The sequence below is a fragment of the Ahaetulla prasina genome, chromosome 1 (assembly GCF_028640845.1).
Source record: "Ahaetulla prasina isolate Xishuangbanna chromosome 1, ASM2864084v1, whole genome shotgun sequence".
Classification (NCBI taxonomy): domain Eukaryota; kingdom Metazoa; phylum Chordata; class Lepidosauria; order Squamata; family Colubridae; genus Ahaetulla; species Ahaetulla prasina.
The window spans coordinates 347,743,305-347,761,960 of NC_080539.1; the positions used below are offsets into that span (position 1 = coordinate 347,743,305).

General features: G+C 37.3%; 1 protein-coding gene across 8 annotated transcripts in view; it reads right to left on the reverse strand.

Annotated features, from left to right (window-relative positions):
* Positions 1–2,063: 2,063 nt before the first annotated feature.
* KIAA0586 (KIAA0586 ortholog) overlaps positions 2,064–18,656 on the reverse strand; it is a 71,050-nt gene continuing 54,457 nt past the window's right edge. For all 8 annotated transcript variants that reach the window (XM_058162964.1, XM_058162965.1, XM_058162963.1 and 5 more), the window contains one exon: positions 2,064–2,446. In XM_058162964.1, the coding sequence (XP_058018947.1) occupies positions 2,301–2,446 (146 nt within the window). In that variant the 3' untranslated portion in view covers positions 2,064–2,300. The remainder of the gene's footprint in view (positions 2,447–18,656) is intronic.

Consider the following 18,656-nt stretch of genomic DNA (forward strand, 5'->3'; position numbering starts at 1 on the left):
TATGCTCTCAGTGTACATAAAAGAAAAGATACGTTCATCAAGGTACAACATTTACAACACAATTGATGATCAATATATCAATATAAATCATAAGGATTGCCAGCAACAAGTTATAGTCATACAGTCATAAGTGGAAAGAGATTGGTGATGGGAACTATGAAACGATTAATAGTAGTGCAGATTCAGTAAATAGTCTGACAGTGTTGAGGGAATTATTTGTTTAGCAGAGTGATGGCCTGCTGCTGTGACAACCCGAATCTGACATCCCTGGTCTAAAGTCAAAGTAGAGTAGAACAATTACTTCCTGCAATTTGGATTCTGTTCTACTGTTAATGCTTCCCAATATAACATTTGACTTTTTAACAGTTGCATCAAATTGCTGGCTCATTTTTAATTTGTGGTTGACAAAGACATCCAGGTCTCTTTCTGGATATTTGTAACAAGCCAGATTTCTATATTTTTCCTTATATTTTTCTACCTGAATTTGATCGCTACATTTCTCCTTGATAAATTCTATCCTATTAATTTCCACCAATTTCTCAAATCTATCTGGATAATTTTGAATTTTCTTTTTTCATTAGTGGCAGCTTTGTGCCATCTGCAAACTTGTATATCCTTCATTCTGCCATCTAAGACATTACAAAAAATGTTGAACATCAGAAGGCTAAGGAAACAGCTCTGAGACTTTTCACTTAATTCTTCCTTCCAAGTTAAAAGTAGAACCATCAATGAGTATTATATTGACATATTCAATCAGTCCACCTTATTTTACCATTTTATAAAGACTATCATGGAACATTATATCTATGGTAGTTCGCAGATAGGCCTGTTGTTTCTCAAATTCTCCTTCACTTTTCCAAAAATAGCCATGACATTTGTCTCCTACAGTCTTCTGGGACTTCACAGTCTCAAAGATCTGGTACCTCAAAATTCACAAAGATTACCAGTTCAGCCAACACCAGGTGTTCCTTCAACATCCTGAGATCTAATTCATCCAGCCATGGAGATTTGGAATTCATTTAAATTAGCTAAGTTCTCTCTGACCTTATCTTAAGCTGTAGTTCCCTCCTCACATAATGGCAAAATCACAATTGGCTACATCTCCATTTTCTTTCTGAAAAAAACAAATGCAAAATATGAGATAGCCAGTTCTGCCTTAGTTATCCTATATGGCTACTCAACTACCAACTGCCAACCTCTATGGACTTTTCTTCAGTTATCCATTTATTTTTACCATACCCAAAGTATCCTTTCCTGGATATGTTTGGTATCTTCTGGAACCCTCAGCTCATTCTATAGTTAAGGGGACAGTACTGTATTGTTTTATTATGTTTTCCTTTCATTATCCATATATGCCCTGTTTCGTCTTCATCATTCAGAGGGCTCTGAACATATCCATGAAGGCCTCTTTAGAATTGTTCCATTTTGCCTTCTTTGGGAAACAAGGACAATCTGATGATAAATGGGCTACTGGAGCAAACCATACATAGATAAGATGACCTGGAATTGATAGAATGTATGTAAAGAAATAAAAATGAAGCAACACCATTCTTACAGTCTCATGGGATATTTTTTTAATCATGATAAAATGTAAAATTGTAAATATGCTGAGACTCCAATATTAATTAGGGAGTTGGATGCTATACTACAGCTGTCTTACTTTATACTATGATGCCTGTACAAAGGTCAGAAGTAATAACATGTTTGGTTTGACAGCCTTCCCCTTCCAAATTAAGGGAACCACACTTAGGTTCCATTTTTTCCTGAGGTACACTGAACTTCACAAAAGTACAGATAGTAATCTGAAAATTACATGGAATAAAAAAAAACTTTGTCCAGCTGCAATTGTAGGAAAGGGATCCAATGATAGCAAGCATGAAGAACTTCTGAAGCTCAATCCTCAGGTATGGCATGAAACCCTGCAGATGTCGCTAATCTATTTTAAACATTAGAAAGTAAGAAAGACCAATGGCCTGATCACCCATGTTCTGCTAGGCAGTCTAATTCTCCCTTCCATTCAAACATGTGATTTCAAAAGATGAACAAAGAAACAATACCAAGACTTAAATTTTAAAAACACAAAATATTTTATTAAAAATGTACATATCTTATCAACACATATGCACACATATTTTTATATATACATAAAGTTCCTGATGATAAAAGGCAAATCAATTCTTTACAATAATATGGCTGGCAGCATTTCTACACCACAGGTTAGCATGTTCCATTATTTTTAGACAATATCTGTCAACATTCTGTCCCCAAAATGCCTGTATGTATGAATAAGTCTGCACATTTCAAAATGTGTCTGGCCCAGAAGAGCTTGAACTCCCATGAACTGAACTGAAGCTCGGAGTTTTGTCCTCTATATCAGCAGATGGCACCTTCACTGATACTTTACCTGGTGCAGGAAGGGGGCTTAAATGGTGTATGACTTCTGTCCCTGAAACAAAAGAACATGTAGTCATTTGCAGATCAAGTCACCCAGTTACAAACTGAAAAATAGCATCTGACTGTACGGTCTTCATTTTAGAAAACACTAAGATCCTGAACACTTGTCCATTGCCAAAAAATCATGAGACTATTTTGCAGAGAGAACTAAAATCGTGATTCAGATTTTCCTAGATACATTAACATCTGGTAGCAGTGTGCAATATTAATAACACTTCAAATGGCTATTTTTTCTTCTAAAAAGTAGGAAAATCTTTCCAAATACAAAACTGAAAATATTAGATGGTTTAAATTCAGTAAAGTAATGCAGATTATTAACATCTTTACTATAATAGCTAAAGCTGAGACAAAGACTTATTTACAGACTATATCTTGGCAGCTTTATTCAGCCAATGCATTTTTATTTTTTCAGTCTGTTAAAATAATAGTTTCCAATTATGTTCCAGTCTGCAAATTTAAACCACAGATTTCAGGAACAATGTAGGAATGAATACATGTTTAAAGTTTATTTAGTAGCCTTTTGGCTTTAATACTGGCTACACAAGAACAATCTTACCACTGCACTGAAAACAAATCATTTTCTCTCTCTCTCTCTCTCTTTGGTTCAGTATAGCAGATGCTTAGCTAACTTTGTCTGAAACTGTACCTAAAAGTAAACACAGAGCAGGAAATCATTGTTATACTATGACATCCAATGATTGGATGTAAGCTTGGCTAATACAAGGCTCATGGTTATAGATTATATTTAAGGAACCTGAAAATGTGGGTTGCGTTCCAGGATCAGGCTTTGGATTGGTTTGCATTATTTTCAAGGCAAGCAAAATTATAATCTTCCTTTCTCATTAATATGCAGAGCAAATTACATTTTCTCTTCAATTCTAAAGGATTGAAAACTCTTTCCTCTTTCCTCACTTAATTAACTAACATGACTGTGCAATGGCAGAAGATTTATGTAATCTGTTCCAAGTTGTACCTCAGAGACTAATAATTAGCTGATCAAAACTGACATGAAAGCTTTTCTTTCAATGTTGTATTCCAAAGGATGGGTGTTAGTTTCTGAAGTCTTCACCTGGACTGCCCATAATATGCCTCCAAAAGATCTACCTCCAGCCAAACTTGTTGAGAGTTAAGAGTCTCAAAAAAGCCAAGTTCTTTATTACACATTGGGGTGCTATTCTGCATCCTATTCTCCTGTAAGATATTAGAAGAGCACGGGTCAATCTTTTATTTTTGCTATGGAGGGATACTGTCATCTCGGGAATAATCTGCTGGATGTAACACGGTGTGTTATAACTGAAGGAAGTTAAAACATCTCTCTTCAAGCCTCCTTGCTTCTCTTTCATAGACTTCTGTTTTCTCCTCTCATTCTCATTTTGACACAAGTTGCAAAAAAGGAACAGCTTTTATCATCAGTCATTCAACTGATTTCTTCTAGAGAACTTTGGATACTAGACTCTGGATTGCACACTGCCACCACTACACTAGACATACCGGTATGTAGTGAGTTTCTATGCAAATGAATACCAACATGATCAAGGAAAGTATTTTTTCCTGATGTTTTGAAAAGAGCAGAGGTTGAGACAAATAAATGTTTATGTTTCCAGGATCAGTATTGGACATTAAGTATTTCTTTTTAGCACTTTTAATATACCACAAAGAATTCCCATTGCTTTTGGAAGATATTATGGTACATTTTGAATATACAGCAATATATATAGGACCCAATGCAGAGAAACCGAAATCTAACAGGTATCGCTCAGAGGTGGGTTTCAGCAGGTTCTGACCAGTTCTGGAGAACTGGTAGCAGAAATTTTGAGTAATTCGGAGAACCAGTAGTAAAAATTCTGATTGGCCCCGGCCCCATCTATTCTCTGCCTCCCAAGTCCCAGCTGATTGGGAAGAAATGGGGATTTTACAGTATCCTTCCCCTGCCACGCCCACCAAGCCACACCCACAGAACTGGTAGTAAAAAATTTTGAAACCCACCACTGGTATCGCTCTATACAAAGGGGGTTTTCAATATCGTGAAATCTGTGCAATGGGCTCACTATGCAAGGAACCAAATTCCACTGGATTTTACTATGCAAAGTATACAAAAGATGTATAGATTTCCATCACATGTGCAGTGTCACAAAATGGATATAAGTCACATCAATGATGTATTCTCTGATTTTTCAAACTATAATGACCCCCCGAAGTTTATTAACTTTTACTGCATACATTCTCAGAAGAATCATACAAATTTTCTAAACGCAAGAGAATATTGTGATGCTTAAATGGGCAAATATCTTTATTGTATTCACTGAATATCTGCAGCTGTATTCCAAAATCTGATTTATTTAAATGTTGTTTGTGGTTTGTGCCCTTTTCTTTCAAGATTGAGTAACAGATGCTAGATGCTGGTGAAGCATAAAAGAATATTCAAATGTCATAATGCAAATGCAACTATACGTTTTATAAACATGGTCTTTAAAGCAAAGCTGCCAGAACGGTTAATGAATTGTGTCCATCCTTAATGGCATTCTTTATAGCAATCACCCAGTCTACCAACTTAAAGGCTGTTCATTTAAACAAAAAACAAAAGCTAAGGGAAAAATGCTTATTTGACCGCAAGCAAATATAGAAAAAGAGTCCAGCCAGATGTTGAAAATGCTATAAACCATATGTAAGCATTAAGCCTAAAAATTTAAAAACATATTTTATATTGATATATTTTCAAGTGTGGCCTGAGAGTCCTGTGCTTCCTGTAAAAGCTTATCAAGACTTTCTCATAGGTAAGGGTAAGCAATATTGAGATTTAAGTTAAGAGCCGCATTTGATAATTTGAATGACATAATGGTGTCATTCAATGATGATAGTATTCCCATAAAAAGGATGGGTCCAACAAAATAAATTGTCATAATTAAAATGTAAAGTTCAATAAAATTATACAAAATAAAATATCCTTCTGTTAAAATTGTACACTGATGGTAACTTCTAGAGAGGCATTGAGAGGCTGCATTTGGCTCTACTATGTGTAACTGTAGAGGATGTAGCTCTACTCAGAAAGCAAATAAGTACTGGTAGATAAGAGAACATAGGATCCAGGGATATTTGATAACAAAAATGCCTGCTGGATATGAACAGCAGTGAAAAAAACCCCTTCAAATCTTAGTGGAGTTAACTCATCACACTATTGAATTACTTAGATTCTGGCTTAATAAGCTAGATGGATCTAATCTTGATGACTTGTAAATGTGTTTTGAACAACCATGGTTTGTTGACTAAGCTATAATAAAATGTAACATGGCTTAGCAACATATTGAAAACTGTTAGAGAAGGCATTGAAATTAGAGGAGGCATTATTTTAATCTACATTTATATAAATCTCAACTTGGCACCTTCTGGATGTTTTGGGACTTCAAGTTCTGTTTTGGAACCATCAACCTCAGTGGTGGGTTCTAACCAGTCCAGTTTTACATCGCGCACACGCTTTGCACGCGACTGCAAACGCAAAGTTGCATTTCGCGCAAGCGCATTGAGTAAAAAAACAGCTGAGGCAGTTGAGCTAAAAACAAAGGAATAAAGGTACGTATAGTGCAGGGGTGGGCGGGAGGGCCCAGCTGATGTTAGGAATGAACTGGTTCGCTCTCATATCAAGATTTCCACTACTGGCTCTCCCGAACCGGGGAGAACTGGTAGCTACCCACCACTGATCAACCTCCAAGTCAAAGACTGCTTCAGCCCTGAAAGCCCAGAGGTTCAACACAAATTGCTTTAACCCAGTTTGTATTAATTATACCTGCTGCCAGAGCTCCCACTGTGGCAAATCAGACACTTTTCAAACTCAAAATGAAACTAGTACAATATAATGGGTTTGGTCTGAAAATGGTCTCGATTTGAAGGACGATAGGCTGCTTCCTCTCAATATTGCCCAAACTTACCTTAGCCATCCTATTTCATTCTTTTAATCTGTCCTGTGCTGACCACTCTTCTTTTCTCTAAATAAATATCTTTACATACAGTAATAAACTTTACTTTTGGTACGCTATATTTTTCAACAATCTAAAACCTTTGAATGGCCCTTTGAAGAAACACATGATTTTAATTTAATTTTCTGCTACAGGCCATGAATAAACTACTTGTTCATACTGAGAACATTCTGCCCTACATATATGTTGCTGCTGTAACATTGTAATGTTAATGTTAATTAATTTTAATGTTACCCTCAATCACCCATCCTGCTTTCATCTATCACTTGATAAAGTCTTCTGATAATACTCTTATATGGGGTTGACATTACTATTTATAAAATGATAACAGATTTTGGATAACCAGCTAGGTTGGTTAGATGAATCCAAAACTGCAATAAAGATTTATACATATTTTCTCTAAGGTACTGCTTCAGTTGCATTTTATCAGCACTTAAGGCAAAATGTTTCTCTACTTAATGTTTATATAGATTTTGCATTTTGGGAACTCTGTAATGCTGTTCTTCTTCCAGATTTTACTTTAAAAGAATAAAGAGCAGCTTGGGATGCTTCCTACAAAAGTTTTCCTCAGTTTATTGCTTCTCCAGATATATCTGACTACAACTCCCACCACTCCTCAGACAACATAACCAGTTAAGGATAATGGGAATTAGGGTTAACATATCTCAAAGGCATCAGTTTAGGAAGGATACCTTGAAATCCAGACAAATCCTCCTCCCAGATGTATGAATGTGGATTCTGCACTATTTTCTCAAACATCTCCTTCAGATGTGTTAGAATTTCAGTGTGCATAATATCTCAGCCAACATGGCCATCAAGGTGAAAGTCCAGCACATTCAGAACTGACCAAACTGGGAAGCCTACACCATCACATCTGGAAATGGACACATATACCGACATGAAAGCTGCTTTGCCATCAGTATTTACATCTTTCTTTCTTTCTTTCTTTCTTTCTTTCTTTCTTTCTTTCTTTCTTTCTTTCTTTCTTTCTTTCCTTCCTTCCTTCCTTCCTTCCTTCCTTCCTTCCTTCCTTCCTTCCTTCCTTTCTTTTTCTTGTATGGCACATTCACATCACAGTATTTACATTGACCAACTAGGAAAGAAGATGCATGGAATGCCATACTTTGCCCAAATCATCCAATTTGATTTGTTTTCTCTTTATCTCTTAGCAATGTTGTTTATACTTTTAGAGATTTTAGAAATGCTTTTCATGGAAAAAATTGAAGAGAAAACTCCATATAATTACAGCATTTTCTTACTGATATTACTACAGTCCTATTTTCCAATCCCACGTATAAGAAACCAGGAGGGGAAAAAGTATCACTTTACAAAGTTTGCAACCTAATACAAAAATAAAATGGCTGAAATCTATGAAAAGAACACCTGGAAAAATATATCTAGCAAAATATTCATCTTCCATTAAGAACAGGGTAGAAAAAGTAACTTGCTTCTTCTACTGCCAGGTTCTGACTGCTTGGCTTTGTTGAATATCAATTTCAAAGTTTGAGTGTTGTTGTGTTCAATGTCCTAGTCCCCTCCAATGAGTTTGTTTCAAGCCTGATCCTAAGACATCTAAGTAGACAGCTGCAACCTCCTAACTCAATGCTTTATATGTTTCCAGAAAAGAAGCAAAATTCTTTTGCTCTTTATACAATCATATCTCTGCTCCTCTTTGTTCTTTTCTCTCTTCCTTTTGCCTGCTTAAAGCACCTGGATTGTATTTGTATATACAATTATTTGTAAAACAAACTCATTGCTGAGGACATGCTGGCAACGTTTACTACAGCTCCATATGAACATGGCAGCAACTCTATAGTTAGATAGCAGCAAGAGGGGAATCCAAATAGGGAAGTTATACTATCCTTGCTGGGGTAGTCATTCTTATAGTCTGAAGAAAAGTACTAAAGAAAATGCAGAAGCTCTAAAGAACTAAAATGTCCAACTTGATCCCGTCTTCATAATTTAAAATGTTTGGATTATTAGGCAGCTAACTGAAATGTTGGGGATGCGGTAGCTCAGTTGCTAAGACGCTGAGCTTGTTGATCAAAAGGTCGGCAGTTCAGTGGTTCGAATCCCTAGTGCCGCGTAACGGCGTGAGCTCCCGTTACTTGTCCCAGCTTCTGCCAACCTAGCAGTTTGAAAGCACGTAAAAAATGCAAGTAGAAAAATAGGGATCACCTTTGGTGGGAAGGTCCGTGCACCTTTGGTGTTTAGTCATGCCAGCCACATGACCACGGACACATCTTCAGACAGTGCTGGTTCTTTGACTTTGAAATGGAAATGAGCACTGCCCCCTAGAGTCGGGAACAACTAGCAAATATGTGTGAGGAGAACTTTTACCTTTATTTAACTGAAATGTACAACAATAATAACTTCATCTTGTCTTTGATTCACAATATTGGCTATTGTTGTTCGGAAGTGGCTTATTGGCAGACAAGGCACTTGCTCGAAGAACTACAATTTATATCCTACCATCCCATGTAGTTTAGCACTGTATGAGAATATTTGGAAGAGGATGAGAACTTAATTGTGGTAGGTAGGAAAAACAAGTATGGATAGATAGGGGTCCTATATGTTTAGCTCTTTTTCAATGCGAAAGGCAACCATGTGAATAGATATTCTCTTACACATACTTGTCATTCTGATGAGGTATAACCCATAAATACATTTACCACTTGAGTTTAAAGTTAGAATTAGAAATTAAAACATGTTTCCTTACCACAGCTAAAGTATCTTGCTAGCAACATAATTACAACTAGAATGCCACGATAAAGTTGACTTCATGCAGGAATTTAAAAGGTGAATAAGAAGCAGGTATAAATGCTTCTGCTTTGATAGATTACATAGACAAGGATAGAGAATGAACCATTCAGGAAAATATAGATTCTTAAAATCATAGATCGAAGTATGACAATTGGGAGTTCTCTATCTGTTGTAAGAATTATATGAGGCTTAGTTCAGCATGTTTGAGCAAGGGGTTGAACTAGAACACAGGTGAGAAATTCACAGCATCACGTTGTTGTCACGTGACATTTCGTGACTTTCTCCCTTTGTGGAGCTGGGGTGGGCGTGGCCTGTGCGGGACGCATCTGCCACGTGGCACAACGGTTTGAAAGCCCTGGACTAGAAGAGCTCCAAGTCCCTTCCAAAAAATTTAATCCAATTTTTTTCTGCAAATTGTATTAATGATTTCAAGAATCCTCCAAGTACACAGAAGTGATACAATTGCAATGTTCTATTTTTGATGTTCTCAAAGGAAATAAATTCCAAATGGAATTTCCCGAAATAATAAATTGTTTTTTTAGAAGTTTAATTGCTAAAAGCCATCTCAAACAAAGAGATTCTGCACTAGGAGGAGAGTAGTGTTAGTCTACAGTGACAAAAACTCAGAATGGTTTTGGTAGTAACTTTTATTGCTTCAAATTTTATTAAAATAAATATGCTTTTGTGAGCAGAAACTTCATCAAATGTAGAGAATAACTAGAATGATGTCTGATTAGAGGTGAGGTGGGAAGAAAACAGGCTGATTATGTAGATGTAAGACAGACTACCAATTATAATTTATATAAGTAATGAATATAAAATGTAAACCCACAGAATTTATTGAAAACTTTAAGACTTTCAGTAACATTTGTTAGTTGGACTCTGCGCTATCAATCTTGTGATCTTTAGTTTCTGCAACACATATACAAGGAAGAGTTTCCACAACTAGAAGCATATTGGTTCCATAATAGTAATACTATCTGGTTTCTCCGTAAGTAGACCCAGGCAAATGCCAAGTTTCTAGGACTGTGAATTGACCATTACCTGTCACTTTCAATTTTAAAAAGATAGTTTGCAATTACAGTTCACATGGCAGTTCCGCGGTGAATATACTGAATTATAGCACTCATTAAAATTAGCATGTTTAGAAACTTGCATTTATCTCTGGAAGACTCAGTTCTCTTCGGTTTCCATTTAAAACTTTCATTGGGAAATTATGCCTTTTGTTCGTCCCTGTACTGAAACAGTTTTTGTTTGTATTTTTAACATTTCTTCACATAGCTTAAGATCCTTATAATAGCACAACTGCAATACCTCACCATGTTCCAGCTGTGATATGCTGGCAAAATCATGAAGACGTGGAATAAAACTGTTCTGAAATATATTAGGCTTCCTGAGGGGTGAGGTAGGAATGAAGAAATATTAACTAATATTTTAACAGGCAGTAGTAAGATGTTAGTGTTGACTGTGCTTGCTGCAGGTAAAGGAAGTTTCTTCTTCTAAATTTTAATTAGTTAGTTTTAATTTAATTATTTAATTTTGAATTAGGTTTTGATGGGGGGGTTTCTATGTGAATGTGTTTGCATATATGTCCTTGGGTGCAATCTGAGCTTGTTTATAGATTCTTCTATGCACGCACACACAAAACTTTTAAATATATATTTCTGCATTAATTCTTTGTATTATCCTTACTTGTTTCATACAGTCCTTAATAAAATTATTGAAATGAAATATATTAAGACTTCCTGATATTTAAAAAAAGATGGAAGAACTACAAGGAAATTCAAGAATGATACTGATTGAACCATGGCATATGCGGACACTCCATAAAATGTTAAAACTTTGTGGTAATTCCATATTAAACCCTAACAGTGGAAGCAGTCTTAAAGCTTTCACAGCCACTGCAAGTTTTCAAGTTAACCAGATTGCCAACCCAGTAGCCGCCCTAACCACTTAATTGCTTTAGTTTAGTTAATTAAGAAGGAATGTTTTTCAAACAGGGCGGCTCTGAATCTTTACATAGAAGTACAGTGTAAACTAGATTATAAGTGTAAATTATCCTTCCCACACATCCGCTAGCTGAAGGCTACTATCCTTTTACATTCTAGTTTTTTATAAATCATAAAGAACACTGACAATCCAGCACCATTTTATCTGTTTGGCTGCTCTCCCAAGAACTTTAGCAAAACTATTTGCTAATGGAGTCAAGAATGCTAACCAGGGCTAGATCAGGCATATACAAGTAAAGCATTATGTATATTCCTAAAGGTTCTCTCTGATTGTGACAACCACAGAATGTAGTAGTATTTAAAATATATTATGAAACTGTGCTGACAAACTAACACTATAGAAAGAATCTTGGAAGCAGTCCTTTTATCTGCATTATCAGCATGGATGAGGGAACCCAACTAGAATGCAGGTTTCATCAAGGGGAATGAATTTGCAAGGAACATTATCGTTATGTGGAGAACTATTATCCTGAAGTTTTTCCATATATTCCCATAGTATTTTTTTTTTTTAATATTTGAGGAATGACCCAGAAAATAAACAATGATATGGCACAGATTCTGTTTTTCAAAGTTTTCATAAGTAGCATTCAAGCATTTATAAAGATGTTCTTTGAACACAAGAGCTGGTATAGCATAGTGCAGTGTCGGGAAACCTATGGCACATGTGCCGGAAGTGGCACGTGAAACCGTCCAGCGAAGAATGCGCGGCCTTGCCAGCTCCTCTTCCACGTTCCTGTGCTCAAATGCGCGCCGGTCAGCTGGCCGTCATGGGAGCGGTGGAACCCGGAAGAGTGGTGTTCCTGCACACATGCAGAGGCCGGCACCCGACCTTCCAGGTTGATGTCGGGCGCATGCACGCTGGCCAGCTGTTCGTCGGGCGTGCTGCCATGCTGGTATCCGGGTGCCGGCTCACGCATGCGCAATGGACTGCCGCTCTTCCGAGTATTGCCGCTCCCGCGTGCGCAAAGGCCAGCGGGACTGCGCATACCTCGTGGGATGGTTTAGGTGCCACTTCCGGCATGCAGGACGGGCACTTGGGAACGCCAAAGGTTCGCCATCACGGGCATAGTGGATAAGGTGTTAACAGGAAGTCCCAGGTGTGAGTCCTCACCTAAAAATAAAACTTTGGAGGAATAGCTCATGCTTAGACCAAGTTATCATATGCAATTGTTGTGGGAATGCAATCAGAGGAGACGTTCCTCCTGCCATGTTAAGCCACCTTTTGCAGAGAAAAAAAGTAAACTATGCCGTTACTAGTCCTTCCTGGAAGCAGAAGTTCTCAGGATCCTAATTATACATCATGTAAGAATTCATATAAATATACACAGCTTGCCTACTTATAGTCATCATTTGTAAGCAGTTTTTCACACGACTTGTATTTATTGAATTATAAATTTAAACCTTATCCCCATTAGATATTTAGCAGTAACCATCACTTAGACAAGCAAACCCCTTTATTGTGCCATGTCATATATTATTTTGGATAATATCAAGAAATTAAAGTGGCTGTGCACATGTGCATAATACATTTGCAATTTAAAAACAAAAAACAAAACTTTAAACCATATACAGATTATACAAAAATGAAAAGTTCACTGGAACGGAGAATTTACAGTTGAGTTCAGCAATACTGTACTGATGATCATCATTCACACATAACACCACTGGAAATAAAAACTGGTTCAAGTTCTAAGTTGTCATTGTTTGGTTAATAGTTTCAAGCTGCTGTAGCACAGCTGCACCAGTCCAGCCAGACAGATTTTCACAGCAATGCTTTGATAGCATGGGGGCCCTTAAGTGTCAAGATATAGAAAAAGCAGCAGTTGTTGGCTGTGAAAACAGTCTGATGCAAACCAGATGGGGGCTCACTTGATGGGCAACATAAAAAGAAAACAATGGGTTCATTCAACAAAAGTTGAGCAGTCACTGCCCAAGAGAGAGTGAGCAGAACACAACAGTCAACCGGAATAGAAGAAAAACAAGAAACAGTTGTGAGGCTCTGGGTGAGGAGATCTGCTGCTCTTCAGACTAAACAAAGTTTTGATTTCTAACTCTTAGATTAATTTATTTCATTCCAGATTACAGACCTCTTCCCATCTACCTCATTTCTTCCAATATCTATGCAATTTATTAATTTTGCTTTAAGCAAAAAAAAAAACCACTTGTGTATAAGAAACTCAATAGGATAACGAGTTATTTCTAATCACTGTATCTTGAAAAGTACCTAACAAAGCAGAACGTTTCCAAGAAGGGTCCGCTGTTAATTCTAAAATGGCTCAGTTACTCATCTATCATTAGCACTGCTGAACACATTTTGCATTAAGTGTTCAGAAATGGTTTTGTGCATGAGAATCACAGTAAATTTGATTTCTTGGAAATTCCCGCTTCTCTGCCATAGTTTCACAGTGGTCTAGTTCAGATTATTATCACAATAATAAAGCAAAATGCATTAATTGATACGACATACATTTATAACACAGACATTTCAATTCTAGCCTGGTGCCAAAAAAAAGAAAAGAAAAAACTGCCATATTGGTCCTTTTGTCAAGGCATTCCTTAATTATCAGTTTTGGAAGAGGACAGAAGGGGAACCCAATTTAAATCCTACATCAATATAGTCAGACGACGCACCTAGGAAGTCAGCTGTATTTCACAAAAACTCATACCTCTTAATATCATTTGTCAGGTTGAAAAGTTGCTACCAGACTCCTTCTTGCATTAATAATGATCTAATCACAGTCAGTAGCAAGAGCACCGCATACTACGGTTACAAAAGATGATGAATTCAGTAGTAAAATTTAAGACTACAAAAAACATGTACTTTACAAGACTGAAGGGTTTCTATCAGGGGTGTCAAACTCACAGCGTCACATTGCCATCACATGACATATTGTGACTTTTCCCCCTTTGCTAAAATGGGGATGGGTGTGGCCAGTGCATGATGCATACAGGCCGCAGGCTGCGAGTTTGACACCCCTGGTTTATATTATGCTCATATTTAGTTATATGTTTAGTTGTCATAGTGATGTAGGTGTCAGGCCTGGAAACCATACTAGGCCTTAGGGTTCCAGACGCTGCCACATTTTTCCCCTGAGGGGAAGAAGTGGGGTTGAGGGGTATGGTAACATTCTTCGAGCGGTCAAGGTCGGATGGTGTTCACATCTGCAGGAGTGGCGGGAAGATATTCGAATGAACTGGGAGAACGTGGGACCATGTGACCAGCAAAGGGGTCAGGGGGCTGGGACTCTTGGGGTTTGTATAACTGGGAAAAGAATCCGGAAGTTCAGTTTTGGAATTTCACTCATCGTGTGCTAGTTTCCTCATGCTAGTAAAGAACTCTGAAAGACAATGGCTTCTGAGTTTTTTTTATGCAGAAGAGGTTTTTCTGGAACCTTGACAGTAGGTGTAAGTTGGACTAGATGAGAAAACAAAGTTATTTTAGGACCAGTTAGTAGCTCAGATTCTTGTAGAGACCTTAAGCTTGCAATAAATCTTTATATCCATTTAAATTGTCTGGACCTTCCGATTTCAGTTTGACATTAATCTGAACTAATTGCTACTAAGTAAATTGGAAGTAGATAAGAGTCAGTAGAATTCAAGGTGGGCTGGACTTAGATCTCTTGTAGGTGCAAAGGGACTCATGACTGATGATGCATTTGACCCCACCCTTGGGTTCAGCCTGGTCATCTCCTACAGTTGGTTTTTCTTTTAACAATCATTTGTAAGGAGGGTTCTGAATCAAGGAAATGTGAAATTAATTGCAGAGGTACTGCTGAAAGTCAATGTAGATTTGAAGATTAGGCTTAGGAAGGGCTGAGGGCCAGCTGAATGTTAACCTTTCAATAATGCCTGAACAAAGTCTCTCTTTTTCCTTTCCATCCCTGTCCAGTTATTTTGGCCCTTTGCCACATGTCCACCCAGTTATTGCCATTTTGCTCTGGCCCTACCCTCGTTCAGAATGTGGCTTCTGCAAGTACATATTGATACATACTTACATTACATAGGATTGCTTTCCTGCCCTACCAAGGGCAAAATGGAAGGGTTGTATAGTAATTTTTCCACAGAAATGTGATATTAAAGCAGAGAAGACTAGTATAAATAACTTGATTTTTTTTTAAAAAAAAAGCATGATCTAGTTTTTAAAAAAATCATTAAGGCCTGCCAAAAACACAGCAATCAGTTGAAAACTAGTTATTCTTTAGGGGGATGGGATGGGAGAGGCACATACAGCATATTGAAACACTGGCAATTAGATTGTTACCGAAATAGGCATGACTTTCATTTAATATCTTAAATGGATTTCTGAGTTAAGTGCTACATTTCAGTGAATTAATATAGATCTGCTTGATGTTGGATTATATGTTTGAACAAAGCACACAGTCTTACAATGATGGAGTGTTACAAACATCAAGCCAACATTGCTGGAATTACATGTGCAGTATTAGTACATCCTCTTTTGCAACCCTAAGGGTGAGAACTAGGAGTTTACACTGCAATGAGTGTATGTCAAAGTAAATTCACTTTGTCCAATTCTATGTGAAATAAATCATTTTTTTAAAACTATGAACTACAAGGGTAAAAAAGGATATGCTGAACTGTGCCGCAAATGGGAAAGTTATTACTTTCTGCTTGTCTCAAGGCAATTAACTGTCAAGATTTGGATAAAAAAAAGCAAATCTTTGTCACACATAGATAATTAGCGAAATTCAAAAATACAATGATGGGGTACTGTGTTCAGTGGTTTCAAAAGGAGATTTAAATAATAATAAGCTCAGGGTGTTTTTTTTGCAGCAAATGTCATTGTGCTAACTGATGTCCTAAAACCTGTCTTCAGTAGAATAAGGGCTACATCAGGTGTAAAAAAAATACATTTAAAATTCAGATAAATCATAAGCCCCATGATGTAGAACAGACCAAGAAATAAATCCCCCAGAGGACTAAACTATCCGGATTAAGCTTGGTTACTATGGGTCTGACGGTGCTTTACCTCCCTTTCCTTTTATACTCCTATGAGTTAGGGAGGTGTTTGAGAAATTTTCATAAACCTTCTGTGCACTTGGGTTGAAACCTTGTTTTTTGCCTTGTTGCTTTGGTAATGGATCTTGCCTATTTCTGTCCAGTCTCTTTACTGCCTACAATATGATTGATATATAACCCTGTCTGAACAAAAGCATCCCTAGAGTTTTTCACCTTCTGGAAACGCCTTCAATGGTTATGCATTATACATGGGGCTGCTTCTGAAAACAATGTGCAAATTGTTATACTGCATCTTTCCCTCCAATTTTTTACCTGTAAACTAAGCTGGCATTCTCAGTTGATTACAGGGTAAGAAGTTGTCAAAAACAAAAGAATGAACAAGAGTTGCAAATGGCTGCAGGCATTGCTGCTGAAAACTCTGGGTGTATCAGAAAATTAGGCAAAGCTGGTTTGGTTCATTTAAACCTTTCTGGATTGCTAAATGAACGGATAATCCTAGAGGTACACACATGAATATGTAGATTTGGATCATTCTCAATAATAAACAAATAAATAATTTGTTTAACTGAGGTTCTCCTACCTAGCTTTAGGGCTTGTGTGGCGAAAAGATCATATTTTAGGTCATAATTATGCAGATTTCTTATGCAGAAATATTGAAAATTCAGAAGGGGTCTGCAAGCCTTTAAGCATCACTGTAGGCCAGTTCAAAATGTTTGAGGCTGAATGACCTGAAGACTTAACTCCTAACATATTTTCTTACCTAGACACTAACCTTGTCAACAGAGGTGGTTTTCTAGATTCCCCTGCATTATGAAGGCTGTTTCAATAATACCTCCTTCTTTGTTTAATACCATCTGCAGAGAGACTTGGCACATACATTATGGTTCTTTAGTCACAGGCATTTTTGGAAGCATATTAGGAACTACAGTATAAATTGAAGTGAAATTTTATCTGCTGCTCTATCATGACTGTTACTGTAGATATGATACTGAGTAATGCTACTGATGTGTGTGTGTGTATATATGCAAGAGTAGAAACTCAGCAACTCTTCCCACCAGGTGCCAGACCAACCATGCTATTAACCTCCTGACTCAAATCCCATCCTAGCCCAATCCTTAGGGGAATAGTCAGGACTTCAGAGCCTTCTGGAAAGCTAAAAGGGTATTTTATATGTTGCTTAGAAAATGTGTTGAAGGCATTTCATAATAAACAAAAAACATATCATATTTTTCGGAGTATAAGATGCACCTTAGTTTTTGGGGAGGAAAATAAGAAAAAAACTGATTGGCAGGTAGATCGGAATACCCCCAATCAGCTGTTCCCAGAGGTGAATTTTAGCAACAGGTTCCTTGTCTGTGCCTTGCTTCTTCTTCTTCTTTTTTTTGCTTTTTTTCTGCCTCTGAAAGAGCTTCAGAAAAAAAGTCTCTGAAGCTCTATTTGGGGGCTTCTTTTCTGAAGCTTCGTTTCTGATGCTTTTTTCAGCCTCTGAAACCTCCGTTTGAGAAGCTGGGCAGGGCTACATTTGCAGTATAAGACGCACCCAGATTTTCACCCTCTTTTTTGGGGAAAAATGGTGCATCTTATACTCTGAAAAATATGGTATGCTGCTGTGGGAAACAGCTATAGCCTTTATGCTCTGCTTATAGGCTTTTGATGGCAATTGTGGGAAGTACCAAATATTGAACTCATTCAGCAGTGCTGCTCTGTTGGTGAGCCATCCTTAGGCCAACTCTGCTGTTAGGGATCCTGGAAATTGTGTTGTAACATATCTGTAAGTGGGGGGGGGAACATATTCTCCAGTGTACCTTAAGGCAGGACAAGAAACAATCGGTGAAAACTAATCAAGGAGAGAAGCAAGTTAGAAATAAGGAGTAATTTCCTGACAGTTAGAATCAGTGGAACAGCTTGCCATCAGAAGTTGTGCATGCTCCATCACTGGAAGTTTTGAAGAAAATGTTGGTCAGCCATTGTCTGAAATGGTATAGGGTGTCCTGCCTGAGCAAGGGGTTGGACTAGAAGACTTCTAAGAATAGGAGACCTTCCAACTCTGTTATTCTGTTCTGTTGTTTTGGAGGCACCAAAATAAGGAAAGTTGCTAAAAGGACAAATTCAGATGGACTAGCAGAATAAATGTCCCATACATTTGGGATCCACAGACTATATCCACAAATCTCAGTTGGGAATAATTTTTGTTTGGATACCAAAATCTTTTCACCAGCATCACTCATCTCACTGATAATCTTTTCAACATCAGCAATGACCCTAATAGCAGACCCTTTCTGCCCAAAGTCTGAGAACCAGTTTCCAATTACAGACTCTTACACCTAAGCCTCCTTTTCCCACCAGATTCTAAATCCATTTATAAAAAATGATTTTTTTTTTACTGGCTGAAACTGTTTTGAGACTGATACCTTTGCATTTCAAAATAAAACATTGATATTGATTACTTTTTCTAACTATAATTCAGAAATGCAATCTAGAA